The sequence below is a fragment of the Homarus americanus genome, unplaced genomic scaffold, assembly GCF_018991925.1.
Source record: "Homarus americanus isolate GMGI-L3 unplaced genomic scaffold, GMGI_Hamer_2.0 scaffold30858, whole genome shotgun sequence".
Lineage (NCBI taxonomy): Eukaryota > Metazoa > Arthropoda > Malacostraca > Decapoda > Nephropidae > Homarus > Homarus americanus.
The window spans coordinates 2,083,341-2,111,188 of NW_024737697.1; the positions used below are offsets into that span (position 1 = coordinate 2,083,341).

The 27,848-nt window shown below is 42.8% G+C and overlaps 1 protein-coding gene across 1 annotated transcript; it reads left to right on the forward strand.

Moving 5' to 3' along the window:
• Window positions 1-13,526: 13,526 nt before the first annotated feature.
• LOC121873564 (histidine-rich glycoprotein-like) lies at window positions 13,527-14,784 on the forward strand. Its single transcript, XM_042377208.1, has 2 exons — window positions 13,527-13,773; window positions 14,327-14,784. The coding sequence occupies exons 1-2, from the start codon at window positions 13,527-13,529 to the stop codon at window positions 14,782-14,784; spliced, it is 705 nt and encodes a 234-aa protein (XP_042233142.1).
• The last annotated feature ends 13,064 nt before the right edge of the window (window positions 14,785-27,848 follow it).

Here is a 27,848-nt window from a genome sequence, read left to right on the forward strand (position 1 = left end):
AGCTATCTTCTATCCCTGGATGAGGTAGCTACTACCATCAAACAGATGAAAAGTAACAAAGCCTCAGGGCCTGGTGGAATCCCAGCCGTGGTGTATAAAGCAGGAGGAATTCTGCTTGCCAGCCGTCTGCACTCTCTCCAAGAGAATATAATTATGGGAAAAGGAGGAAATCCCCCAAGTTCTTAAAGATGCCTTCAACGTTAATGTTTATAAGAACAAGAGAGACCGATGATTGTGGCAACTACCGCAGGTTCTCTCTGCTGTCCGTAGCTGGCCAGATTATTGCCCATGTCCTCCGAAACAAACTTCTTCCTGAGGAGGAAAACTTCCTCCCAGAATCTTAATGTGGCTTTAGACCATCACGTGGCACCACTGACATGATCTTTGTTGCCCGCCAGATACAGGAAAAGCGCAGAGAACAGTGCTGTAACCTGTACATGGCCTGAATAGAGTAGGGCTGAGTAATCAACCTTGAGGATGCCATTTTGCCTATCTTTGACTTCATTTTTGTATCTATGAAAAAGTGCAACAGTAATGCTGTTGGGGAAATAGAGACTTACGTATACAATGTAACAGGTACTACCGCCAGGGAGGATATTGGAAGCATAATGTGTTGTCTACTGGTAGACCCTGCTGCCATATGGCATCACGAAAATTGTGACCAATTCCCAGGTTGCTGATCTGACTTTCTGCCTCATTTACACACAATTGCAGGGTCTCACTGTTTCTCTTACCATTGACAACACAACAACATACATGCTGTACTTGTATTTCGTTTCTCACTATTGATCTTTTTTTTAATTTTTGTATTGCTTTATGGTTCTTTATTATTATTATTATTATTAATATTATTATTATTATTATTATCAGTGTTGTTATTATTGTTATTATTATTTAATTTATATTTTTTAATTTTTATTATAAAATTTATTTACTATGAATTAATTATTATTATTATTGTTATTATTATTACATTTTCGGCCCCCAGGCCCCGATGTGTGTCAGTGACCTGTGCCCGGGTGGGCTATTCCCCGTAAAAAAAAAAAAAAAAAAAAAACAGAGAGAACCTCTTATATCTATTTTGGCTACGTCGTACAATATGAGTTGCCTATTAGTAATATCATCGGCAGCTTTTAGGTAAAGGAAAATGTTGTATCGGTGCCTTTGATCCTCCTGCACAGTTAGCGATGGAATAATGTAAACTTTTACCATGTGTGAAGCCATTTATGTTAAGGGACATGTGCTCCCTGGCATTGTATTAGTTTATCGAGGGCCATCCTGTCAGATAATCAGTGATAAGGGGCCAAAGATATCAGGGTGTCCAGGCTTTGGATTTTGATTAATTACCAGAACTGGTGTTAGTAATAAAAATAAAAACATCTACGACAGAATAAATGGAGAAGATCCGGCGACAGACAACATTTGCTGAAGTCAACACGTAAACAATGCTGATAAAGGATTCAAAACTGAGCAAGAAATAGGTAGAATTAATACTCAAGTTTTTCATCAATGGTTTATAACCCCACAGTCCCGCCAGTCAGTAGCGGACGTCGGAACATACCAGCTTACATCCGGGATAGAATACTTTAAGGCCACTACACACAACGGGCCCAGCATATGACTGATCCTGAGGAGGAGTCTCTGTTCATCTGACTGACGCAAGACCAACGGTGCTTGGAGGTTTTGGTGGAGTAACTTGAAGAACCAGGCCAGGATCACTTCCTCTCCTCCTCCTCAACACTGTCCTCCTCCTCCTCCTCCTCCTCCTCAAACCTCTATCCTACCGCTCAACAGGACGGCCTCCATCCCTTAATCCACCAGTCCTTCTCAGGTGGTCTTATTACTCAAGATTTGTTTCAGTGATCTGTCTCAAAAGGGAAAAGTCAAGGTGATCAAGTCCTTGGGAGAACAACTACCCAGAAAGGACCTTATCTTCCCAGCTGGACGGATACACAAATTGTCTTAAATGTTCTACTTAATAATGATACGTTTTTAGTCATTATCAGTCCACTAACCGCTTTATAACTTATATCCCTCTATTGGCAATTTTAGTTGAGGTTATATACAAATTTAACAACGGCTGCCACTTTCTAGCAAGAATTTGAAATTTTAACTCTTCGAAGTAGGAATATTCCCAACATATTGTCTTAACCCCTAACATATTGTCTTAACCCCTAACATATTGTTTTAACCTCTAACATAACAGTAATTACTGCCTGAACTTGTGTCATAACAGCAGTACTGCCCCTGAACTTGTGTCATAACAGCAGTACTGCCCCTGAACTTGTGTCATAACAGCAGTACTGCCCCTGAACTTGTGTCAAACAGAAGTACTGCCCCTGAACGTGTGTCAAACAGAAGTACTGCCCCTGAACTTGTGTCATAACAGCAGTACTGCCCCTGAACGTGTGTCAAACAGAAGTACTGCCCCTGAACTTGTGTCATAACAGCAGTACTGCCCCTGAACTTGTGTCATAACAGCAGTACTGCCCCTGAACGTGTGTCAAACAGAAGTACTGCCCCTGAACTTGTGTTGTAGGAACAGTACTGCCCCTGACCTTGGGGGTGATGGCTGAATACTGTAGAATCGAATAAACTATTGAGTTTTGGTCCGAAGAGCGTGCGTGACTAGTACAACAGTACATACTCTCACACATTCCTTACACACACACACACACACACACATACACACCACACACACACCACACACACACCACACACACACACCACACACACACACACATGCATACACACCACACACACACACATACACCTATTACTACTACTACTACTTTGCTGTCACTCGGAATCGAGTTTGGCGATCATCCAGCTATGATACAATGATATGCGTCATTAAGGATGTCACCTTCGTTGGAGAACTCTAAGTTGACTCACGAGGCCGGTACGGGATCAGCAGGGACGTCCACAGACATTGCACGTGTGGAGGGCTACATCTAGTGCAGGAGGGGCGGCGGCAGCGTCTTTTCAGCGCCAGCGCTTGTCTGCCTCGGCATCCAGTCGGGCTAACTCGATAGTTTTGACACCTCGTGTAGTGGTCCTCCAACGGTTACAATGTGGAGTAATTGTCTCCCAGGTGAGGGGGGGTCGATTTGGTACTTTTCAGGTTCGTCTTAAGACTATCTTTATACATTTTCTTTTATCCCCTAGATTTGACAGTCTACTGTCGCCCTTGCAGGTAACATGGCCAGTTCAACGTAGTTGTTCATGGATAATGGTAGCCTCGATTATACAGAGAAAATACTAGTATTTGTTCTATTGTTTTCCCGGGAACTCGGACAAAGGGATATAGACTACGTTGGTGAAAGTTTTCAAATGCCTTGAGGTGCCTCCTGTATGTGACCCATGTTTCGCTGCTATACAGTAGGGTGGGGAGGACCACTGCTTGACATACGTGTAACTTTGTAGATAATTTTAGCTCCCTACAGCTGAAGACATGGGTATGGAGTCTGCCATGGGCTTGATGTGTGGATGTGATCCGATATTGAATCTCTTCATCGATGTCCACGATGGTGGACAAATGGGAACCAAGTTACTGAAAGTGGGTAACATTAGAGAGAGTAGTACCGTTAAGCTGATTGGGTGGTGGAGGTGTGGTTGAACCAAGGGCAGGCTGAAAGAGAATCTCAGTTTTACGTGCATTCACCTCAAGGCCGAAGCGTGCATACGCATCTGCATAGGTGTTCAGGATCTTCCTGTAATCCGTATTCAGTGTGAGCGACAAGGGTGATGTTGTCTGCATATTCAATGATGGAAGTGGCCGACACCATTGTTCCTGCCTGATGCCGTCTTATGTTGAAAAGACCCTTCACCCGGTATTCGATGTCCCCCCGTCAGCTAAATTGGCGTCAGCACGAGTAAGGAAGGCAGCCAAAAAAAATGGAAAAGAGAGTTGGTGCCAGTACACATTCTTGCTTTACCCTCGTTTGGACTGGGAAGAACTCAGACTGGGTGCTATTGTGCAGGACACTGCCGTTCATGCCATCGTGGAGTTGCCTCACAATAGCGATGAATTTTGGTGGGCAGCCAAAACGATTGAGGGTACATTAGAGGGCGCCCTGTTGACCGAGTCGAAGACCTTAGTAAGGTCAATGAAGGCCACGTGCAAGTCACAACGCTGTTCTCTGCACCTTTCCTGTATCTGGCGGGCAGTAAAGATCATGTTAGTGGTACCACGCGATGGTCTAAGGCCAAATTGAGATTCTGGGAGGAAGTTTTCTGCACTGGGGATTTCCTCCTTCTCCCATATATTCCTCAGGAGAGAGTGGAGACGGCTGGTAAGCAGAGGTCCTCCTACTTTATACTCCTTGGCTGGGATTCCACCAGGCTTTGTTATTTTTCATCTGCATGACGGCAGTAGCTACCTCATCCAGAACATGCACATCTGTGTTCCAGTTGAGCAGCCAATGGTAGTGCTCCTTCCAGCGCTTACTGATGCCTTTTTCTTTAATTAGGGAGTCACCGTAGGATGAGTAGTTGAGGCATATATTGTTTTCACGGAATTGAAAAATTCCCGCATTTTGTGTTAATCTGCAAAGTTTTGCATTTCAAACGCTATAATTTTCTACCATTTGTTCATCAGTTTGCGAAGTTCGCGCTGGGCCTCTGCTTTCTTCTCATGGAAGGTCCGAGACTTAGGGTTGTTCTGCCAGTCAGTGAGAGCAGCACATTTACTATTGATAAGTACTTTGATTTGTTGTTCCTCTTTCATTAAACCAATCTTGGTGTTTTCTTTTGATCTGGCCAAGGGGGTCGCTGCAGGTTCTTGTGATGACAGCTTTGATGGAACCCCATTCGGCACTGGGATTTTGGTTGTTTAGTGTTGGGTTGTTTATCAGCCCATCATTAAGCTTCTCTCTGAAGGCATGTACAGTTCTACAGCTGGATCCTCCAGTCGTTATACCTACCAAGGTTAATCTGCAAGGCAGCGGGGCAGTGGCTGGTAGGGGCCAGGACGTGTTCACATGTCAGTGGGCCTATGCGCCGTCCCTCTGGGGCCCAGTGCTGGAATAGCCTGGGACCGCGAGGCACCCAGTTACCGTGTGTTGCCACGAGGAGGCACAGCAGGAGTCTTGATGGTGAGGAGGCTGTGTATTGGTAGGGGAAGACTTATGCAAGTTGCTTCCCTGTTCGCCATGAGGGCTAGCCAGCGGCGGCAGCTGAAAGTGAGAGGGGGCAAGCAGAGCTTGCACCTTAACACTAACATAATGCTGTCACTCTAGACGCATTTCACCACCCTGTGTGTGCCGCACACACACACACACACACACACACACACACACACACACACACACTTACTTGTCTCACACACTTCTCGCACATACACACTCTACTCACATACTCATTCCTCTCAGCTCCCCCCACACACACCTTACTGTTGTCTGCATTTTACCATAGCCTTCACCTTTCACACATTCCCTTAAACTCCTTCAGTATATGTCGTTCTCTTGCCAACTTCAGCTACACCCAACAACTTGCTGAAATTTTACATCACCTTAATACAGTTTCAGTTTGTAGAGCCACCTTTCTTTTACCGATAACCCCACAGAACTGCTCAATGTAGTATTGAATAATTTGAAAGAGAATCATTGACGACAGTTTGTAATGGGACGATGCGTGGACGAATGGGGAGATGGGAAGAGGAAACGAAATCAAAAGTAAGAAATCAGAATATCCGTGTAAGGAACCTTTGTATTACGCCAAGTATTGCCTCAGGTGAGGAAGGTGAGCTTCCTGGACTACCTCACACCTGCCCTCCTCTAAAACGCCACCATCGTCTCCCTTCACTCTAAATCAGTTCCTGCATATCTACACCCCCCTCTCTATCCTTCCCTCCCCCATAACCCTAATGGTCTTTACCTAAATCAGTCATCACCAGAGCTTCCCAACAATCAGTCGTGTCAGTTAGTGGCCCTCATTCTCCCGTACCTTTCAGACCTCCTGCTATAGCTTTCACCTGCCTTGGAAACCCGTTCTTGGTATTCCACTTGTGAAGTGGCACCTTCTCCCAGGAGTGTGTGCCGGCCAGACTCACCCACCTCGCCCTAACTGCCATAACCCTGGCCGTGACGTCAACCCCTTTCCGTGTAAGATGCTCCCACGGCTTAACGACCTTGAAGAGGTTCCTCGTTACTATGGACGCAATGCCACTTGGACAGTGATTCATTTTTATTCATTCATAAGTATGAGGGATATCTGTACGTGTTCTGGTTTATGTTAGGTTGACTGGGCGGTGTTGTATTGTCTGTCTCGATAAGATTTACAACTAACATTATGAGTTTAAGTACAGTCAAAGCAAAAAGTCGTGTTGCATTCCCATAGCGTTATGTTCCGAAACCTACGACGAAGAATTTGGATAAATTGACAGCGAAGCTTCAAGGATCGAGTCTGAACGGGGAAGTTTACCAAAATTCTTCGCCTTGCCTTCCAGAACAAAAGGCACGGTAAGTACAAGGCGACTTTTTTATCTGGCTGTACATGGTAAGAAATGAATGTACATATGAATCATTTTATAAAATTGTGAAATTTATGGTTTCCTTCTACTACAGGGATCAAAAGATAACACAATAATTTTAAAGGATATTATAAGATCCTCGAATACTTGTCTCACCCCCACGTCGTGTCCAGCTGATGTGTTAATAATATAAAGCAATACAACAAGATCACATATCAACTTGAAGGTGTTGCATTATAGGTTGTTAATACTTGTTCTTCCCGACGGAAGGTCAACTCGTTACTTAAATCATAGAACAAGAAACCATTTATATAGACGTTTTGACTTTTGCTGTTGAAAGAATCCACTTTTTTTTCTCACTGAGCGTGAGTTGAAGACAATGGGTATAATTCTATATGCCTCTGTGGTTTAGTGCACCTGTCTCGCCCAAGTTGTTGGGGATAGAGTCAAGGTGATCAATAAGTAAGACAGAGAAAGACTCATATGTTCCAAAATTATCCTAGAAATCAAATCAAAGAACCCATTGATTTCTATCAGTCAAAAAAAAAAGTACTGTACGCTCTGATCGGTGTGGGTGGTAACGTGACGTTATTACCGGCTCCCCGCCTCCCTCCTCCTCCGGACATGGCGACCTTGAAAAAGCTAGATGATATTTCATAACTTTAATTAAATTTCACATTGTTCCTTTATGAGTCTTTGTTGCTGTAAGGAGATATGTGGAGTACTACAAATAACCTCTGTCCTTGTAGGTGTCTTGGCCTGTCACACAAGTAAAACAAATAACAAAAAATAAGCAAGAATGATTTAAAGGGATCAGAAATATTGTCATGCTAGATGAGTTATAGTTCGTAGAGTAAAATTGTTAAAACTATCTTAATACTAACACTTAAGCAACCCAAACAGGGTCTATGAGTTTAATGATATCCTCATACTATTGCGTTCTACTGTACTCGGCACCAAAACCTTACTGAAGTCGGGTGTTAAGCCAGCCACCAGCGGAAGGTCCTGGTGATGCAACCCCGGAAGGGGAGGCACACGTCTGTGACGGCGAAGTATGGTTGATGTACAGCCAACCTTGGTCCTCCCTACTACTTGGACGTGTCACATCAGGTGTACTGACTGGTGGCTCCTCCACATTCTGCACACCTGCTTGACGGTACCTCCTTTTGTTGACCCGGAGACATATACTTGTGGTACCTCTCACTGCAGACCCGGGGGCACCTCATACCCTAGTATACCTTTTAATTTAAGACTACAAACACAATTATGATAACTATACTTGCTCTTAGTTTTAGCATCACTGTTCATACCCCAACATTATAGTAATAACTATTTCCTAGGCGAATCCTGAAGAAGAAGAATTTTCTAATTCAATGTTGTGATACGTGACTCAGCAGACCGCCAGGACCTTATTCACCACCATCAACTGAAAAATAAAATGAACAAGCCAGAGAAGCCAATCATTCTTCCTCATACTGATGCTCTCTTGTCCTCCCCTCCACTCCTACTCCACCTTTTCCAGACTCCCGTCGATTCAGACTGTGGGAGAGGAATGGGGGAGGGGAGGGACGAGGAGGAGGATGGGTCGAGGAGGCGCGGGAGGGTCGTGGGGCAAAAACTAGGTGACCTCCCCGTGTGAGTCTCCCAATCCAGGGTGGGAACGTCTCGCCTCCAGCAACTGGTCCGCCTCCTATCCTCCCGCTCTTCTTCCTCAACTATTCTTCCTCTTCACTATTTCCTCTCTTTCGCTATTCCCTCCTCCTTTATTGCTCTTCCGTATATCTTGTGTGAATTATTATCACTTTAAAGACCAAACATCTGAACCATTAATGTTATTCTGAATATGTTAAAGGACCTTGCTGGAAATATGCCTCTGATATGTTTCTCGGCTATCCTTGGTCGAATTGCCTTACTGTTTAATCTTGTTGTATACCCGCCCCGTCAAGGTACATTGGAAATTGTATACATGCACGGTCTATTTACACGGTATGTCTACGTTGTCTATATATATACCAAATTACAGTATCGTAATTGTAAACTTGTATGTCGATTTACAACTGATTCGTTAAGATTTATGCGTAACTTTAACTAAATAGCATTATTTACATATCCTGTAGTTTATTTGTATTTCCATTAGTTTTTGATGTGTCTGTATCTATCAAAGGTCATTTCTTTAATTGAATCTTTTAATATATATATATGTGTTAACGTGTGCTGTTTCCAGTTATAAGCACTACTCTGTTCTCGACAAAAGGGATGGAATGAAAAACAGTGGAACCGTAGTCCTCTTACACAACTCTCACGCAGTAACAAAGATATATTAGTTTCAGGACACAGTGTATCTTGAGACCAAGCCTTAAGTGTTCACCACCAAGGCTGATTCGTATGTTGAGTTAAGCAGGTGTTTCTATTATAGATGTAGTGACTGCAGTGTTTGTGTGTGTGTGTGTGTGTGTGTGTGTGTGTGTGATAATAATAATAATGATAATTAACGAATTAACGGTTTATTGAAAGAGCATGGTAGCCGGAAGGCTGAAAATATACAGTTAATAATTGGGGAATGGGTCTCTTGATTTATAAATAATATACAAGTAACATAAGTGAAACAAATATGATGTATAATAACTAGGTGGGGAGAATCTCAAACTACAGGGCATTTCAACATAGTGACAGTGCAAAAAGTAAGATTGACTGGGAGTGAATACACTGGTTGATTACAAGTTATTGATAATTTTTACAGTGGTTGGGACTGGGCTGTTCTTATAGCGATCAGTTTCTGCTCGTATGGGCTGGTTGCGGTTGTGGTGTCGAACAGCAATTCTGTGTGTGTGTGTGTGTGTGTGTGTGTGTGTGTGTCAACGGATTATGTCAATCATAAGTCTGTTAAAAGAAGATGGTCCTCTTTCCCCTCTCACCCCCGTGAGACCTGCCATCCCCCGCCCCTCCTTAAATCTTCCCCTCCCATCACTTTCCACCCCATTTTATTCCCTTATACTTCCCTCCCATTTCCATCCCACTCCCAATTTTTTGTCCTCCCTAATTCCATTGTTCGTCACACCTCATTCTTTGCTAAAATTTATGTTTCCTCTTTTTCCCTACCCAGATCCTGCCCTCACTCTTCCCTTCCGTTACACTTCTTTCTCCTCTCTTCCATCCTTCTTACCCTTGACCACTTTCTGTCCTCCTTATCCTCTGCCTCTTGACTTTAACATTAACAGCATGCCCTTGGAACTATGTAGCTCTTATAAATATCTTGTAATTTGTGTGAATGATGCAAACTTTATCGGCAGCCTTCGCGCCAAACTATTGCAGTGCATTAAACCCCTCAAAACCCTTGTTGGCAAGGGCTATGGAATTAACATCACCTATGCTCGTACTTTCTATCTTCACTTCATTCTTTCAGTAGTTGACTATCATGCTCTCCATCTTGTGACTGTTCCGCCTAAATAACTCAACAGCCTTGAGGTAGTACAAAATGAAGCCATGTGCATCATTCTAGGATGCCCAAAATCAACCAGAATTGTAAACATGAGGAAAGAGCTCGGACTGCCATCTCTATCTTAGAGGATAGCTGTACTTAATATCATGTTTTGAGTCAAAGTTTTGAAGAACAATGGTCCCCAAACTACAGCTCAAACTGAGTTGATGTTCTATCTAAGTAATCCCGACTTTCTCGCCAACCTCCCACAAAAGACTCTCTTTGGGGAGTGGCTTCATAAAAGTGTTGCAGATCTCTTGAAAGTGAATGTCCCAATCACCCCAGACAGACCCATTAATGCCACTCCTCCTTGGCTGGATATATCAGTTCCTATTAATTACACTCCTGTTGGTAGTAAGCAAATGTTAAGCACCGATGTGATGAGATGTGTCACACTAGAAACTGTTAACAGACACATAGAGAGTATTAGATCAAGTGAATGTTATGCTTTTACTAGTGGTTCTGTGCAGACAAACACAGGTAGAACAGGCTGTGCAATTGTAATATATAAAGAAAAAGAGATGATAGTGTCAAACAAACAAAGGCTGAACAACTGGGCCAGCACAACACAAACTGAACTAACTGGAATCTACTTAGCCACAGACTACCTTAAAGAAAAGGGAAGTGAGGTGATATTCTGTGACTCTTAAAGTTCTTTGAAATCAATGAACAGCCCGTCAGGTTCTATGTCTAAAGTTGTATGTGGTATTAAAAGGAATGTGATAACTGCCAATGAGAACAACTTCCGTATCGAATTTGTGTGGATTCCGTCCCATGTTGGAATCAGGTATCATGACCGTGCTGATAGACTGGCCAATGAGGCATGTAAGAAATACAATGTTGACTTAAAATCATTCAAGTCAGAATCATGAACTCTGATCAAGAAGATCTGAGAAATGCAGATAGACCTGGTAGTTGTAGCATTAGTAAATATGACAAATTTTGTGACAAGAGGTACCGGTATGGCCAGCATAAGGACAGAACCAGACAAAGTGATGTAGTTGTGGCCAGAATTAGGCTAGGATACAGACACATCTGGCAAGTTAGTAACGCTGTACCTATACCGGAACACTCAGCATATAAACTTTGTGATAAACCTTTAAAGCATACACTTGAACACTATATTATTGAATGTATCGCTGTCAAAGACTTCAGGCCACCTGACTTATTGTAGCATGAACTTTGTAATTATTACATTGAATCAGTTGTGCTTGAGGACATTCTTGCTGTTTATCCAAAATTTGCTGCTAGCCCACACTGATTAGTCTTCAATTAGAATATGACGACCTATGTATATGAACCACTTTCCTACATGGCAGTGAAGAGTGATATCACCCACATGACTCTGACCTATATATACTGCTAATGAATATGATGTATTTCTTTGTGTACGAACCTCTGTCCTGCATGGCAGTGAGAAGTGATACCACCCTCAGTGTCAAGACCTGACTGAATTACTCACAATAGGCAAACTGTACTACAAGCTCTGTCAATAAATTTGTTAAACTAAAAAATTATCCCCACCCACCCTTGGTGCCTCATAGTATTCCTACTCACAACCTCCTCGTCCTCCCCTCTTCCTCGTTCTTATTCCTCCTCCTCCTCACATTCCAACTTCCCCTCCCCTCCCACTGTACAAATAATGTACAGTAAGGTATACAACATTGTAGATGAACAGTAAGAAAACTCGACCAAGGATAGCCTAACAAAGCCATCATAAGCTTATTTCCTTTCGGGTCCTTTGTTAAGCTGGGGACTGATTAGTAACCAGCATTGCAGAAGCAAACATTTTACAGGTGTGTGATGATGGTAGTGTGTAAGCGTGCTTAAAATTTTTATTTTTTTCCTCTAGTTTCTTCTTTCCATCTCTTCTATTTTTTCCTTTTTTCCTCTTCTTTTATGTAAATCTTCTCACCTTCTCCGGTCTTCCCTTCTTCCTATCCCGAGTTGGTCACTGTCTCTCTCTTATTATCATCTTGGCACTTTTCCTTTTGTGGGTTTTGTCTTTTTCCTTGTCTCTTATCTTCTCTTTGTCTGTATCTTTCATTTCTTCCTTGTACTTCCATTTTTCTTGTCTATTGTTGTCCAGCCTTGTGTACAGAGGGGATCAGGGGGTAAAGGAGAGGAGGGAAGGAGCAAGAACCAAGGAGGAAGTTAATGAGCTGTAAAGAAGCAGGAGAATAAAGAGAGAGGGAGGAGTAGGGAAAACCGAGGAGGTGGAGAAAATGGTTGAATGGGGAATGATGAAGAGATAGGGAGAAAAAAGATGGAGTTGAAGAAAGGGTGGAGTTGGGGGAAGGAGGAGGAGGAGGGGGGGGAGGAGGGGGGATGGAGAATGTGGGGAGGCAGGGAGGGGAGGATGAGTTAGAAGGAAGGAGGGGAGGAGTAAGGGGCGGGGAGGATGCTCGGCCAAGGCCAGCTAGTTCTTGTGCCAGATGTCACCAGGTGATCTCTCTCACCCCCCTCTCACACCCCCTCCCCTCCCCTTCTCTTCCTTCTCTTCTCTCTTTATTTATTTTCTTTCTCTCTCAAATCTCATCCCTTCGTTCTCACTGCTAAACCTCCTCTTCCCCCTCACTGCGCCCCATCACGTGTTCCTCTTGTATTGTCAAGAATGAAAGGATATAAGCGACTAGGAGAGGAAGGAAGATAAGAAGATTGGCGTAGATATAAGAGTGTGGGGGCAAGGGAACACCTGCTGGCACACTCAATGGGCCTCTGAGCTCATGGCTGACAGTACCAGCTTATCTCAGTTACACCTTATCTCTCGCTACTTGGGTGTACAATTATGTCTTTCTTATTGGTAATATTACATTGAGGATAAGTCTTCAAGTTTTTCGTATTAATATCGTCACGACTTGAATAAGCCTACCAGTTTTTATTACAGGTACCGTTACGGTACGGAGAAGGGCATCAGTTTTCATTTAGACGATATATATGTCAATATTAACCGTGTGTTGACTGGGTGACGGATAATTGTTTAGTTAGGATAGGTTATACATGGCTCAAGTTACCTTGACACAGACTAGTATAGTGCCCACGTCATTGTCTTAACTACCACAGTGAGTTTGTTTACACATATTATTATTATCTGAATATACCGTAAATTTTGTTGTGTACTCTATTTCCCTAACCAGTGTTACAAAATCAAAGAGCTTTTATCGTAAACTATCGTGTAAAGAAATTGGCTTCCTTCCGAGTCGAGTTGTGTGGTGCTATGCTGGCCGGTCCATGACGGTTAAGACCTGGCCATGACGACCATGACTACTACCACGATCACGACGACCACTACCATAGCGACCATGGCCACGACGACCACTACCATAGCGACCATGGCCACGACGACCACTACCATGAACATCACGTTATGACCACTACTATGACGACGACGACTACTACGACCATAACGACCAGGACCATGACGAACACTACCACGACAACCACTATGACAACTACGACAACCACTGATACGACCACGACCATGACGAACACTACCACGACAACCACTACGACAACTACGACAACCACTGATACGACCAGGACCACGACGATCACTACCACGATGACCACTACCATATGCATGATGACCACGACCAAAATGACCATTACCATGATGACCACGACCATGACTACCACAACTACGACCATGATAACCACGACAGCGACCATGAAAACCACGACCATGATGACCACGATGACCACAACCATGATGACCCCGACCATGACGACCACAACCACGACAGCGACCATGAAAACCACGACCATGATGACCACGATGACCACAACCATGATGACCCCGACCATGACGACCACAACCACGACAGCGACCATGAAAACCACGACCATGATGACGACGACCATGACGACCACGACCATGATGACCACGACCATGACGACCACGACCATGACGACCACGACCATGACAACCACGACCATGATGATCACGACCATGACGACCACGACCATGACAACCATGACGACCACGACCATGACAACCACGACCATGATGATCACGACCATGGCCACGAAAGCGACCATGACAACTACGACAATGAGACCATGATGACCACGCCAGCGACCATGATGACTAGGACATCGACCATGAGAATAACGACTATGATGACCAAGATAGCAGCCACGACCACGATGACCACGACCATGGCCACGAAAGCGACCATGACAACTACGACCATGAGACCACGACCATGATGACCACTGCCATGACAGCCATGACCGTCATGATCACAACCATGACAACCATTACCATGTGTGACCACGACAGCGACTAAGACGACCATGACCATGATGACCATAAACATGATGACCACGACCATCACGACTACGACAACCACTACCATACGACGACCACTACCAAGACTATGACGACCAGTACCACGACCATGACGACCACTACCAAGACTATGACGACCAGTACCACGACCATGACGACCACTACCAAGACTATGACGACCAATACCACGACCATGACGACCACTACCACGACTATGACGACCAGTACCACGACCACGACGACCACTACCAAGACTATGACGACCAATATCACGACCACGACGACCACTACCAAGACTATGACGACCAATACCACGACCACGACGACCACTACCAAGACTATGACGACCAGTACCACGACCACGACGACCACTACCAAGACTATGACGACCAGTACCACGACCACGACGACCACTACCAAGACTATGACGACCAGACCATGACGACCACTACCAAGACTATGACGACCAATGACCACCACTACCAAGATGATGACGACCAATACCATTACCATGACAACCACTACCACGACGTCCTTAAATAGTTAAAATATTAATTCAATTTCAATTTCAATTGTTTATTCCTTGATAGAGGAAGCGGGATCCTAGTGCTGTCACTAGGTACCCCTGTACAATGACACCAGAAGCATCTGGCAAGTGTGACAAGTATATACAGTATAAATATTATAAAGGGGCTTACTAAAGCCTAAGGAAGGAAGGATATTCCTTTAACACATAATCAATATTATTTACAAAACATCTGGCCAGTATTGGGAGGATCATTGTGTCTCCGTCAGGGGGTCGTGGAGTGGTGGTCCAGCAGGCGTCACGGAAGCGTTGTGTGTAGGGACATCTTAGGAGGTAGTGGATAAGGGTGCTGCTGTCGGGTCTTCTGCATAATGCACAAGAGCGTTGCTCAGGGGATGCGGGGATAGTTAAAATATCGTCCCTAAAAGACTAAAACATCGTCCATATACAGTATTGCTCGCTGGCTTGTGACAATAATCTACTTGAAACACCGAACGTGTAAAATGTAAATACAAATGCGGTGATAGAATTTTGGAGACCTTTTATGCTTCGCCTACCCTGCTTATCTCACCTTAAGATTAACCTAACTTAACCTAACCTAACCTAACCTAACCTAATCTTACCTAACTTAAACCAAAATGGCCCTAAACCGAATCGAGTAACGTACACTCACGGAGGTATTAGTAGAAGTGTAATTCTTGGAGTGTATGACAGTAGGACGACTAAAACACACACACACACACACACACACACACACACACACACACACACACACCCACAAACAATAAGATATAAACACATACCCACAAATATACACGCACACCAACATACTTACCCACACAGTCACAAACAGCTCTCCGTATACTGCCATATACTTATAACAAATTATCTTTAACCCGTTTCATCAAGATATTCAAAGTTATCTGAGTAAAAATAAAAAAACAATAAAAACAATAATATTGCATCAATGAAAACACAAAATTAAGCTGTTTTAAAGTCCTTGGTTGAGGGGGCGGCAGTGGGAAGCGTCAGGTGGGTCAACACAACACCGTTAACTGCAATTATTGTTATAGATGATCTGCACCTCCCTCCCTCCCTCCCTCACCTGCTGCTGTGTGACCCCACCTCCTCCTCCCTCCCTCCCTCACCTGCTGCTGTGTGACCTCCTCCCTCCCTCCCTCCCTCACCTGCTGCTGCCTCCTCCTCCTCCTCCTCCCTCCCTCACCTGCTGCTGTGTGACCTCCCTCCTCCCCTCCCTCCTCCCTCACCTGCTGCTGTGTGACCTCACCTCCTCCTCCCTCCCTCCCTCACCTGCTGCTGTGACCCTCACCTCCTCCTCCCTCCTCCCTCACCTGCTGCTGTGTGACCCTCCTCCCTCCTCCTCCCTCACCTGCTGCTGTGTGACCCTCACCACCTCCTCCCCTCCCTCCCTCACCTGCTGCTGTGTGACCCTCACCTCCTCCTCCCTCCCTCCCTCCCTCACCTGCTGCTGTGTGCCTCCTCCTCCCCCTCCTCCCTCACCTGCTGCTGTGTGACCTCACCTCCTCCCTCCCTCCCTCCCTCACCTGCTGCTGTGTGACCCCCCACCTCCCTCCTCCTCACCTGCTGCTGTGTGACCCTCACCTCCTCCTCCCTCCCTCCCTCACCTGCTGCTGTGACCTCCTCCCTCCTCCCTCCCTCCCTCCCCCTCACCTGCTGCTGTGTGACCCTCACCTCCCTCCTCCCTCCCTCCCTCACCTGCTGCTGTGTGACCCTCACCTCACCCCTCCCTCCCTCCCTCCCTCCCTCACCTGCTGCTCCCTCCTCCCTCACCTGCTGCTGTGGACCCTCACCCCTCCCTCCCTCCTCTGCTGCTCCCTCACCTCCTCCCTCCCCTCCCTCCCTCACCTGCTGCTGTGTGACCCTCACCTCCCTCCCTCCCTCCCTCACCTGCTACCCTCCCTCCCTCCCTCCCTCCCTCCCTCCCTCACCTGCTGCCATGTGACCCTGCTGCTGACCCTCAGGTGACCTCACCCCTCCCTCCCTCCCTCCTCACCACTCCCTCCCTCCCTCCCTCCCTCACTGCTGTCAGTTGGTGACCTCACCACCTCCCTCCCTCCTCCCTCACCTGCTGCTGTGTGACCCTCACCACTTCCCTCCCTCCCTCCCTCACCTGCTTGTGTGACCTGACCCTCACCACCTGCTGCTGTGTGACCTCCTCCCTCCCTCCCTCCCTCACCTGCTGCTGTGTGACCCTCACCACTTCCCTCCCTCCCTCCCTCACCCGTCATTGGTGATAGGAGTTTGGCAATTGAGTTGTTGAGTAAAATTTGTTAAACTATCATCATCTAAGAGAAAATTCAAATGAGAGTTAACGCTTCCTTCCTCAAAACTTCGTCGGTTTTGGCAATATTTGAGGGTTACATACCACTATACTTCACAGCTGAGGGTTTTATTATAATAGATACATGTTGTCATCATTGTCACTTGTTTCTCTCAGTATTAATTTACTGTAGTAATTGAAATATTCATATGACGACTCATCTGGTGGGTGTCAGGCTTATTCATATTAGGCTATTGAAGCTTTCAGGGAATTGCAAATAGTAAATCTAAGTATTAGTTTTATAGTTTAGTTAAGAAAGTTCTAATAGAACAATTTTAACGTAGTGGTGATGAGAGTTTGTAATTACTATACAGCTAAGTCGAGTTTAGTGCCTCATTTTTACCTTTAATAGTAATTATAACATATTTGTCAGTATGTTAATGTAAATGGAGGAATTGTTGTTAATGAAGCTATTCAGTTACTCTTAGGTCCACTGAAGAGTGTGTATCTCTATCCAGTCTATTTGCTCACCTCTCTACACCTGTGAATCAGAGACCAAGTGTTTGAGTGTCGTTGACGTGGAAAATAAAATCTCGCAGGGGACAGGATTTCCTGACAGCCCTTTGAACCGAGAAATGGTATATATTTGGGTGTGTGGAAGATCTAGGCACAAAAGTCGTTCACAGTTCATTAATATTATAGTCAAGGGAAAAGTGTCAGATATCTGACAACTGTCATAAAGATGATTGAAAGCTTTGGGTTTTGCCATTATTAATAGTTTTCCTGAGAAATTAATGTAAAATTAATATTATTTATATAATCTAATGAGTACATAGTTAAGAAACTCATTGCTTTAAACATTTTAAGTTTCACGTAATAAGTGGAGGTAGTGACAAGTCCACAGATCAAATTCATTTGCAGTAAAATAACCTAACAGTTAATGTTATTTTCGCTTAATACAGTCCCCCAACGTATCTGGTAGAGTAAGTTCAATTTTGATAAAAATTTGTACATTAATTTGCGTTCCTCTTACGGACCTTGGAGAATCTGAATCAAAATCTTGATGTCATTAATCCAAACAGAGCGAGGAGTCCAGTATACTGCTGTCAGCATAAGCTGCCTCATACTACCCACACTATATGTTGTCCACTGGTTTTATCAGAGGTAACAGAGTGGCTTGTTTATGTATTTTGTCTGTAAGTATCATAACCTTGTGAGACGATGTGTCCCTGCTGTGTGTTGACGACAGTTACCTCTCACTCATTCAATTCCCTCAAAAACTTACAATGGGTGACAAAAAGTTTTATTTTACATATTATACGGTATTAATGTCTAATCTCTCTTTTAATCCTCACGCTACACACACACACACACACACACACACACACACACACACACACACACACACACACACACACACACACTCAAATTATATAATCTGTCTCATGCTGATACCCCCACCCTCTTCCCCCGCCCCAACACAAACCTTATCTTCAAGTACAAAGCAGCGCTGACGTTTTCACTCTCACTGGCAGTCTTCCCACACATCCTCCCGTAGTACAAAAAACTCTCACCGTTCACCTTCACCCTAATCCGGGCAGAAGAGGACACTAGAGCGAAAAAACTGGTTCATTTTATCCCGCACATCCAGAATGAGGAGGACACTGACTAAAAACTGGTCCATCTGGTGCATTGATTTCTAGTTGAGAGGTCCCAGGTACGAGAGAGAGAGAGAGAGAGAGAGAGAGAGAGAGAGAGAGAGAGAGAGAGAGAGAGAGAGAGATGATAAAATAGATGGAGAGGAGAGGAAGAAAGAAAATGTATAGAGAGGGAGAAAGACAGAGAGGTGAAAAATAAGATGGAGAGGAGAAAGATCAGAGGGAGAGAGTAAAAAGTGTAAGTGAGAGTATCGTAGTATGACTGTCCGACTGGGACAGTGTGGATACAATAAACTGTATTCTAAACCTTCAGTAACCAGGGAGGCAGAGTGGTTGCCAGTGCGCTCAATCGCCTTCTTTACACTAGCTTTTAAACTTGGGTACCCATACACAGCTGGCTGGACTTGGAATTCCTCGGGATCGGACCAGCTTTCCCTAGAACAGAAGGCAAGCGCTGTATCCAACCGGCCGTAGAACTACGAGAAGAAAATAAGGAATTGAAACGTAGGAAAAGTGAGAGAGGGAGAGGAAACAAAGGAAAGGGGGTGACAAAATGAGAGAAAAGTGAAAAGAGAAAGGAGCGAGAGAGGTAGAAGAAGCACTAGAAGGAAAACAATGGTAAATACAGAAAAAAATACTGCATAGAAAAAAGGAAAGGGAGGAATAAAGTTAGCAGTTAGGTGAAGAAGGATTAGTAAAAGAGGAAGATGAGAGGGTAAGGAGGAAACAGCTGGAGTAGTGGAGAGGGAAGAAGTGAAGTTAAATATATTGGAGATGAAAGTAGGAAAGAGAAGAGATATAAGTCCAGAATTAAGGAATGAAATATAGAAGAAAATAGAATGTAGAACTAAGAAGAATCCAGAGCATAAATTATTATGTGGATGAAAATGAGAGAAGGAATAGGTAAGAATTAGAAAATGAAAACAAGATTACCACTCTGCTGACTACTACACACAGTCAATTTTGGCAGTTATTTACAAAGTCACGTGGAGTGATTAATATCAAGAAAAATCCCTCCCCCCCCCCCTCCCTAACTCTTTTGTACTCTCTCCTTTCTTATCTTCTCTTCCTCCTCCCTCTTTTCCTTCCTCCTTTCTGACCTCCCTCCACTTCTCTCTCTTTGTTCTTACCTTACTTTCCCTCCCCTTTCCCCCCTCCTTCTTCTCATCCTCCCTTTCGTTCTCTCTCTCTTTCTCCCTCCCTCACTTTCCTTCCCTCTCTCCCCTTCCTCCTCATCCTGCCCTTCTTCCTCTCTCCCTTTCTCCCTCCGTCTTCCCCCCTCGTTCCTTCTCCAGACTTGCTTACCTCCCAGGTTATTGGTGCAGCCAGAAACCTTCTTACCCTTGTTTGCCTTCTCCATCCAGCACGAGCCGATCGAGTCAGGTTTAGCCGGAAGGGAGGTGGACGTGGTCGTGCGAGAGAGAGAGACTCTTGTCGAATGTCTCAACAAATGGAGTGCTGTAGAACGATGAGCCATTGAGATAATTAAGTTCCAGATGGTACAAGCTCTAGGCGGTACAAGCTCTAGGTGGTACACGCTCCAGATGATACAAGCTCCAGATGAAACAAGCTCCGGATGATACAAGCCTAGAACGGTCTAGATGATACAAGCTCCAGATGATACTAGCTCCAGATGATACTAGCTCCAGATGATACTAGCTCCAGATGATACAAGCTCCAGATGATACTAGCTCCAGATGATACATGCCCGGATGATACAAGCTCTAGGTGGTACAGTTGCGGAAATGTATTCCTACACCTTTGCGGTAACCCGTGTCTCCAGACGGCACTCTCGCAGTAGTAGTATCACCATTTATGAATGAATAGGTATGGGTTGTGTAACGACGGACGTGATTGGTGAATAGGTTTGCTATAGGTCATATAGGTTGGCCGTTTGGAAACACTGGTTACCACAGATGGCGCAAGAACACATTTCCGCAACTGTAAAAACTCTATATGATACAAGCTTTAGATGATACAAGCTGTAGGCGTATAATCTATAGATGATACAAGCTCTAGATGATTCAAGCTGGAGAGTGTGTATCATCTAGATTGTAAAGCTTAAAACCTAAAGTCTGTATTAGGTATAGCTTTAATATCTGAAATATGGCGGAGTTCTTGATAACACTGTACAATCATAAAGATACTCTCCCTACTTTTGGTTAATTTCTTTCATCTGCCTTGATGAACCTTGGAAGTAGTTTTCCAGCCTTCTCGGTTGATCGGCTCTGTAAATAAATATTATTAGATAATTAATTGTGCTTTACTGTGCAACACCGTAATACTACATCGAATATATAAATATTACTAAACACATTAACTAATTCAAACAATATTTGTATTATATTGGTTTTGGTCATCTGGGGAACCTTAAGATTCTAACTTTGGAATTAAGTACTTTAAACAATAAGACAAATTATCTCTACGGGATTTCTGTCGGAAGACATTTATCTATCGCATAAGAAAATACAAGTCATAGGTTAGGTTAAGTTAGGTTAGGGTATGATGAGTTATATTATAAGTTATAAGATTAGGGTGACAAACACCGGTAAAGGGGGGAGGGGGGTAGTAACTCAAAACTAGTGTAAATCGGCCATAATACAAGGCAAACCGCCAGAAAAAAATAGTCTGCATGTCTTAGTACAGGGATGACCAAAACTTAACATTTACCCAATATAGCCTGACTCGAGTCTAAGCATCCAAATACTTATGGTAGTTAAAGTAAAATTTTACCCATTAATTAATATAACTGATGATATATCCCAGTGCATTCTCAAATCAAAGTCCAAACAATGTCATTACTTCTAAATTGACTCATATCTCCATCTAGTCCTGATATACTCGGTAAATGCACTAGAAAAAAAAAGAAAGTCTACCAGGTAAGGCTACATGACAGGTGAGCTGGTGTTAACATGGGAGATATTTATGTCCATAAGCTGCTCTTCACGGCACATTTGTAGTGGTATAGACTGTGTGGTGTTATAGACTGTGTGGTGTTATAGACTGTGTGGTGTTATAGACTGTGTGGTGTTATAGACTGTGTGGTGTTATAGACTGTGTGGTGTTATAGACTGTGTGGTGTTATAGACTGTGTGGTGTTATAGACTGTGTGGTGTTATAGACTGTGTTGTGTTATAGACTGTGTGGTGCTATAGACTGTGTGTTATAGACTGTGTGGTGTTATAGACTGTGTGGTGTTATAGACTGTGTGTTATAGACTGTATGGTGTTATAGACTGTGTGGTGTTATAGACTGTGTGGTGTTGTAGACTGTGTAGTGTTATAAACTGTGTGGTGTTATAGACTGTGTGGTGTTATAGACTGTGTGGTGTTATAGACTGTGTGGTGTTATGTGTAGACTGTGTGGTGTTATAGACTGTGTGGTGTTATAGACTGTGTGGTGTTATAGACTGTGCTGTGTGGTGTTATAGACTGTGTGGTGTAGACTGTGTGTGTTATAAACTGTGTGGTGTTATATGTGGGTGTTATAGACTGTGTGGTGTTGTGTGGTGTTATAGACTGTGTGGTGTTATAGACTGTGTGGTGTTATAGACTGTGGTGTTAGCTGTGTGGTGTTATAGACTGTGTGGTGTTGTAGACTGTGTAGTGTTATAAACTGTGTGGTGTTATAGACTGTGTGGTGTTATAGACTGTGTGGTGTTATAGACTGTGTGGTGTTGTAGACTGTGTGGTGTTATAAACTGTGTGGTGTTATAGACTGTGTGGTGTTATAGACTGTGTGGTGTTATAGACTGTGTGGTGTTATAGACTGTGTGGTGTTATAGACTGTGTGGTGTTGTAGACTGTGTAGTGTTATAAACTGTGTGGTGTTATAGACTGTGTGGTGTTATAGACTGTGTGGTGTTATAGACTGTGTGGTGTTATAGACTGTGTGATGTTATAGTTGGTTTGGGTTATGTTATCTTTGCCCTCCAACAACGAACCCTCTCTCGCTTTACATATCATTGTAATACACTGAGTTATTCATATGTTACAATAGCTCAACTGTTTACTCTTAAGTCTTAATAACTTACCCGATAATTTGAACAAAGAAAAAATATCATGTTTTAGACAGTCTTCCTGATATATTAAAATATTATGAAGGTGTAAATGGGCTTACTAGTTGCAAAATGAAGTCTAAGGCATTTCAACTTCATTCTTTATTTTTCATTTCATTTTTTGGTGTATGTTCTGTGTTTTGCTGTTATTGTTCTATTGGTGCTGTTATTATGTTCTCGTGTTCATAGAAATGTTTCTTCTTTAGTGGTACTGAATCTCTCGGTTTCTTCTTCTTCTTCTTCTCATTATCATTATTATTATTATTATTATTATTATTATTATTATTATTATTATTATTATTATTATTATTATTATTATTATTATTATTATTATTATTATTATTATTATTTTACCTAAACTGCGCTTCACCCGTAGTATAATGGCCGACTTAGTTAGTGTTAAAGCGGGCCTCCATCACCACCACCATCTCTCCTTAATTACCATCGTTAATCTTTCCTGAGGTCACCTGTTGCTACACTGCCTCACATTATGGTCCAAGAGCTGTTTTTGTTTTTCCCCAGTAAACTGAGGTGACTTTTTGTAACAGGAGGTATAATGCTACTGTCTGGATTGTTGTAGTGAGGAATGTGTGGACGTATTATAACACCCTCCACTACACACATTCCTTCCGTCAGAGTGAGGTAGCGAGTCAGTATGCTGTTACTTATACTATTGCTCTTTAAAGAAATATAAGAATAATTTTAATGCGTCTTGTGTCTAAAAATAGTTGTTGCACATTTATAGATGAATAGCAATGAAATATTGTTGGAGTTTGTTGGTTGAGGATTATTGTCCTATGCATTACCATTGAGATGGAAAAATATTATTGCTCTTGATTTGTTAGTGAATGTCAGTGTACATATCTATAAACAGCAAACGAAATGGAAAGTAAGAAAACAGACCAGCAGCTAGCCCGCTTCCCAGATACTTGTGGTTCCTGTATGACGACGCTCCACAAAAAATCACTCAACGGTTCAGAGAGCTCAGATTTCCTTATCCTTTTGGAAGGCCAAAAAAATTGGGTTGTGAAGGCACTAGATCACCGCCAGGGATAGCGGGTAAAAGTGTAGCCAGAAGAGTCACTGTAAATGGCGCGTTCTGGCTAGTTTTTGTAGCCACTGTGAAGGTGAGTGAGTGAGCCGCCAACCTGGGTCATCTTGTTTCCCGCCCTCTGGTCTTCCTCCCGTCTTCAATTTCCGCTCTTTTGATAACTGTGGTCTTACATTTGCCTGGTCATTTCATGATGGCGTTATATGATTACATCATCTTTATTGGCATTTCATTCACTTTGCTCTTTGGATATCGTTACATTTCCGTCACTGCCTTTGACACTTTCCGTGCTATGCTCTTTACATTTCCTTACTCAATTTATTAATTTTATGTCCATTTCACCACCTTCATCTTGTCTCCTCTGTCAATCGTTGTCCTTCCGTGCCGCCTCCACCCGAAGTGTATTTAGGTTGTTGTGCTGTGACAGCGTCTTAACTCACATTACCTACAACTACTCTACTGTATAATAATTTACTGGAAGTCTTTTTCTCGTTTTGATTGTGGAATTATTTAAATGTGACTTTATTTCGAATGAGTAGTTTTCGTTTAAATTACAGCTGCTCTCTTCTTTCATCCTGGAAAAAACACTATAGCCTCCGAGCTCTCATATCACAGAAAATGGAGATCTCTTACGTTCTTGGTAGACTTAGTGTTTAACAAATGACAACTGTGATGTAAGTTTGACTAAGTTTTTAAAGTAGGGCAACAGATTTTATGACTTGACCTCAGGTGTCATAACTTTTAAAAGTTTTGGTGTTAGAAAGGGTAAAAATATTTTTCTCGTTAAATCAGAGAAGAAAATGTTAGATTCAGGGGTTAGAATAATAGACTGTTAGACTTAATGATAACTGTTAAAAAGTGTTTTACTCGACATGAGAATAAATACAGTACCCTGGTTTTGTTGCACGCACCTGTCACATAAGAAGAGTAATGTCAGTTGCTTTTAGACGTTTATAAGACGCAGAAGAGTTAGAACTAAAGTGAGAAATAAATAGTCATACAGGCTTATAGATAAATACACACACAAACACACATATTACGAGTTATCTCTTCAGTGACCAGTGACGGCACTCACCACAAAGTCACCAAATTGCGTGTATTCCTGTAGAATGACCATAGACTGGTGAATGCCTGGCGACTGATTGATGACTGAACGGGAACTGACTGGTGACTTGCTGGCGACTGGTGTATAAAACAGCTTAATTAAAGGCCTTACTTATTAAGCAAAATAATACATTTTAACAGTATCATTTTTATCTTACGCGATAAATTTTCTCGACACAGTTCAAGATGATACACACTACTTGGTGACACAGTCCATGGATGTACACACTACTTGTCGACCCAGTCCATGGCGACACACACTCCTTGTCGATACACACTCCATGACAATACATACTCCTTGTCGACACACAATCCTTGACGATAAATACTTCTTGTCGACACACTCCATGGCAACACACAGGGAGGAAACTGCAGCGGGTCTATTGGCCCATACTGAGCTGTCTCGTTTACACCTAACCACTATCGCTTATATATCCATCCACCCTATGTTTGTAGCTATCCAGTGTGTTCGAGTTAATGATATTGTTTGATAATTGTTCCACTCATCCACTACTGAGCTACTTTATTTCTAAACCAGTGATTACCTATCTCGCGCCTAAATCTAAATTTGTCTCATTCAAAATCATTGCTATGAGATCGTTCTTGGTTGGATAAATTTAAGTACCTTTGTTTTATCACCTTTCTGAGTTCACTTTATACACCACAATTATATCGCCCCTCACTCTACGTCTCTCGAGGGAATGCAAATTAAAATGATTTAATCTGGCTCTATACTCAAGGTTCCTAATGCCCGAGCCTAGTCTTGTCATCGTCACATGGTCTGAAAAATGGCAGAAGAAATTTAATGTGGACTCATGTAAAGTGCTTAGTCTAGGAGATGTAAACAGAGAAACCAAATATCAGATGAACAACGTTGTTATAGAGAAATCCGACTATAAAAAAAACTTAGGAGTAATGATAAGTAGGAATCTTAAACCAAGGCAACAATACGTATTTGCTCGAAACAAGGCTAACAAAGTACTTAGGTTCATACAAAGGAGTGTTAGTTACAAGACTAGCGAGGTTATCCTAAAACTATATCTTGCACTTGTGAGACCTCACTTGGATTATGCGATTCTGTTCTGGTCACCGCACTATAGAATGAATATAGAATCCCTAGAAAGCATTCAGAGAAGAATGACAAGACTAATCCCGGGCATTAGGAACCTTGAGTACAGAGACAGATTAAATTATTTTAATTTGCACTCCCTTCTGAAATCTGGGACTTTAATGGAATTTTCCTTTTGACTGACATTACTAAGTTCTACTTTGAATTTCCCTTATTTGTGGTCGCTGTGAGCTAGTTCGTTCCCTACCTCGACATTACTAATGAGGTTTTCTCTGTTTGACAGAACTAAACCTAGTATATTATTTTCCCGGGTGGGTTCGGCTTTATTTTGACTTAGGAAACAGTTTTGAATTGTTTCATGAAAATCCTATGATTCTGAGCTACCCATAAGTTCGGTCCAATCTATTTGACTAAAGTTACAGTCGCCTTCTATGCCTGGATGCCCTGCATATTTCAACCCAAATTAGTCGCTCATTAACCCTATTGAAATTAGGAGGTCTGTATATTACTACTATGATAAATTTTCCCTACTATTAGTTAATTCTGCCCAAATTGTTTCTGTATTTAGTTCAGTTTTTATTTCCCTATTGATTTCACACTTCAAATTATCCCTGACATAGATTGCTATACCCGCCCCCTTTCCTAATCTGCCTATTGGTATGGAATAATTTGTAACCTTTAACTTGGTATTTGACAGAGGTAACTCACATGAGCTGATCCATGTTTCGGTGAGTGTTATTATATCGAGTTTTTCGGTATATACCAACTCCCTGATTTCATCCATTTTATTTCTCATACTTCTACTGTTTGTGTAGTAGACATGACGATACATAATTCTTGTCGACAAACTTGTTGTCGACACACACTCCATGACTATTCATACTCCTTGTCGTTCCACTCCTTGTCGACATATACTCCATGGCGACACACATTCCTTGTCGACACAGTCGATGGCGACACACACACACTCCTTGTCGACATACACTCCATGGCGACACACACTCATTGTCGACACAGTCCATGGAGATACGTACTTCTCGTCGACACTTATTCCTTGTCGACACACACTTCACGGCACACAGAGAAGATAAACACTTAACTATCCAATGCAAAACTTTTGCTGATGTTGTTATGTCAGCAAAGGTAATGCAACGGCTGATAATGCTGACAATACAGTAGGTCGAGAAAGAGTCAGGACGCAGTTATCTACAGGTTATCTGCATGGCGAAGGCGCAGTTATCTACAGGTTATCTGCATGGTAAGGGCGCAGTTATCTACAGGTAATCTGCATGGTGAGGGCGCAGTTATCTACAAGTTATCCGCGTGGTGAGGGCGCAGTTATCTTCAGGTTATCTGAATGGTATGGGTACAGTTATCTACAGTTTATTTGCATGGTGAGGAAGTAGTTATCTACAGGTAATCTGCGTGGTGATGGCTCAGTGATATCTTCAGAGTAAGGACGCAGTTATCTACAGGTTATCTGCCTAGTAAGGGCGCAGTTATCTCCAGGTAATGTGCATAGTCAGGGTGCAGCTATTTAGATAATATCTGCATGACCAGGGCGCAGTTATTTTCTAAGTATCTACAATTCAGGACGTGGTGTAATTGGTGGAAAATTTATTTATTTTGGACAAAATTGACAAACTGAAAGAAATTGAAACACGATGGCCAAAGATTGACAGAGAAGTAACAATTAAATGATAAATAGACTTCGTGAAACTTAAAGAGAAAAAATAAACTATAACATACAGTATATGTAGAAAACAGAAGAAAAAAAAATAGTTAAAATTAAGATACATTGATTGACCCTGAACAATATATAAATTATTTGTTGTAAATG

Excerpts from the sequence above, each read along its gene's own strand:
- LOC121873564 (XM_042377208.1), top strand. The coding sequence starts at position 13,527 with ATGCATGATGACCACGACCAAAATGACCATTACCATGATGACCACGAC. Across the intron at positions 13,774-14,326 it reads TGACGACCACAACCACGACA|ACTATGACGACCAGTACCAC; the intron begins GCGACCATGAAA and ends ACCACTACCAAG.